The sequence below is a fragment of the Eurypyga helias genome, unplaced genomic scaffold (assembly GCF_000690775.1).
Source record: "Eurypyga helias isolate BGI_N326 unplaced genomic scaffold, ASM69077v1 scaffold29127, whole genome shotgun sequence".
In the NCBI taxonomy this organism is placed as follows: Eukaryota; Metazoa; Chordata; class Aves; order Eurypygiformes; family Eurypygidae; genus Eurypyga; species Eurypyga helias.
In genome coordinates, this window is record NW_010261523.1 from 641 (window position 1) to 2599 (window position 1959).

Sequence of the window (1959 nt, forward strand, 5' to 3'; positions counted from 1 at the left end):
CCTGTCCCCAGGGCAGAGGGGCTCCAGCCCTCGGAGCATCCCCTTGGCTCTCTGATCTAACCCAACGCCAGCTCTTCCCAACATTTAACATTCCCAGCCCGTCGCAGTGAGGAAATGAATCCAGGCAGAGGACAAACTGTTCCTGGCTCACACCAGCAAGCGGAGGAGTGGGAAACCACAGACATCCCAAACCCCTGCGCGCTCTCCGAGCTGGGAAGGGATCCCGAAGCCTCCCGACACCCTCCTCGCACCGCGCCACCGGAGTGTTCCAGGTCTCCGTACCGGACAAAGGCGTCGAACTGGGAAGAGACGGTGTGACCAACGAGGCCGGGAGCCTTCCCGAACTGGCGGAGCTGGTTGTTGTGCAGCTTGCTGATGATGCCATCGTTGATGGGCAGCCAGTCGATGTTGGGGATGAGCAGCTGGCTGGGCAGGAGGCAACACTCGTCTATCAGGGCATCGTCTGGCTCCGTGATGTGATTTTCCTCCCGGCCTGCATGGAAAAACCCAAGGATCTTTGAGTTCTTCACTTGGAGATCGAGGGGATCTGCGTGCGGTTCCCTCCTCCGGCCGCCAACGCGACGCAGGAAGGAGGAACTGGGCCGCTGCGCTCGCCCTTCCCCGCCCGCTCCGACACCGCTCCCTGCAATTACACCCTTCCCGCACCACCCGGGCGAAGGAAGCGCTCTTTTATCCGGGAATGCTGGGAAACACTTACAGCACAGCCAGAGCTTCGTCAGGAGCCTGAAGAGGAGGGACATGCTGTCCTGGGTGTCGGAGGTGGCGGTGTAGACGGGGAGGCAGCTCGGCTTCAGGAGTCCCCAGATCCGGATCACCACCATCAGCTCCCTGAACATTCCCAGGGACGCTCCGTCGCGCAGGAAGCTGTGGCCCGGCCGCACCGGGGACCCCTACGGGAATACATGGGGTTAACATACATCCCGCTCCGTTGGTGGGCAGCTCCCTCTTCCCAAGGGGTACGCAGCGCTGCCGGAGGGCTGGGGGGGGCACACAGGGGTTCCCAGGACGTTCGAGCAAGTCCCGGAGCCACAGCACGGGCGCAGGAAGCAGCTCCCGGCGCCCTTCCCCAGGCATCCCGCTCCCGGGACGCTGGAGTCACCTGGTTGGGAAGGCTGGCCAGCAGATAGAGGACGAAATCCCCCACCCACTGGATGAGCTGCTGCAGGGACTGCAGCGTGGGCATCTCCAGCACAAACTCCTCCGTCTTCAGGTTAATCATCACCTTGTCGATGTCTGGAAGAGAAACGAGACATCTCCCGGCTCGGGAAGGGGGATCCCAACGTCACCCACCGTCCCGGCGGTGCCAGGAGAGCCCACCCTCCCCTTCCTCAAGCGTCACGACGAGGCCGTGACACTCCATACCCACCCCAACGGGGGAAGGAGCGGACGGAAGCCGTGCGGGACGCGGCGCCGGGCGAGCGATCGCTACCTATATCCGTGATCTTGGAGCAGATCTCGGTGAGCCGGTCGCCGGGACTCTTGTCCGGGGTGTTCAGGATGTGGGGGCGCAGCAGCGACTTCAAGGTGCAGCTGATGGCGATGAGGAAGAGCTTGGCGTGGTAGTCGCAGACGCGGGCGATGGTGCTGGAGGAGAGCTTGCAGAGCGAGGCCTTCATGGCCACGATGCGCGTGGAGAGGACCTGAGGGAGAGGGGGACAGCGGGAACGGCCCCGGAGAAAAGGCAGAGTTAGGATAAGCTCACTGGCTCCAGCTGCTCGACGCTCCGCAGCGTTTCTGCCCCACGAGGGGTGAACACCGCTCCGTGCGGGCGCAAACCGCGCTGCTATTCCCGGGATCCCTGCCAAGCCCAGACTTTACCGTCCCAACACAACTCTCCGCGGGGTAGAGAGCCACCAGCGCGAGTGAAAACCGCTCGGATGGAGACCCTCGAGCGTTCGGAGCTGGACAGCCCAGGAGTCAGAGCTCTCGGTCTCCCGA

The 1959-nt window shown here is 63.6% G+C and overlaps 1 protein-coding gene across 1 annotated transcript in view; it reads right to left on the minus strand.

Annotated features, from left to right (window-relative positions):
- Positions 1–1959, minus strand: part of LOC104512436 (mediator of RNA polymerase II transcription subunit 16-like) — a gene marked incomplete at its 5' end in the record, with an annotated part of 4527 nt that overhangs the window by 592 nt on the left and 1976 nt on the right. The window contains 4 exon segments of the mRNA XM_010155409.1: positions 283–493; positions 719–911; positions 1121–1254; positions 1451–1661. Coding sequence (XP_010153711.1) covers positions 283–493; positions 719–911; positions 1121–1254; positions 1451–1661 — 749 coding nt within the window.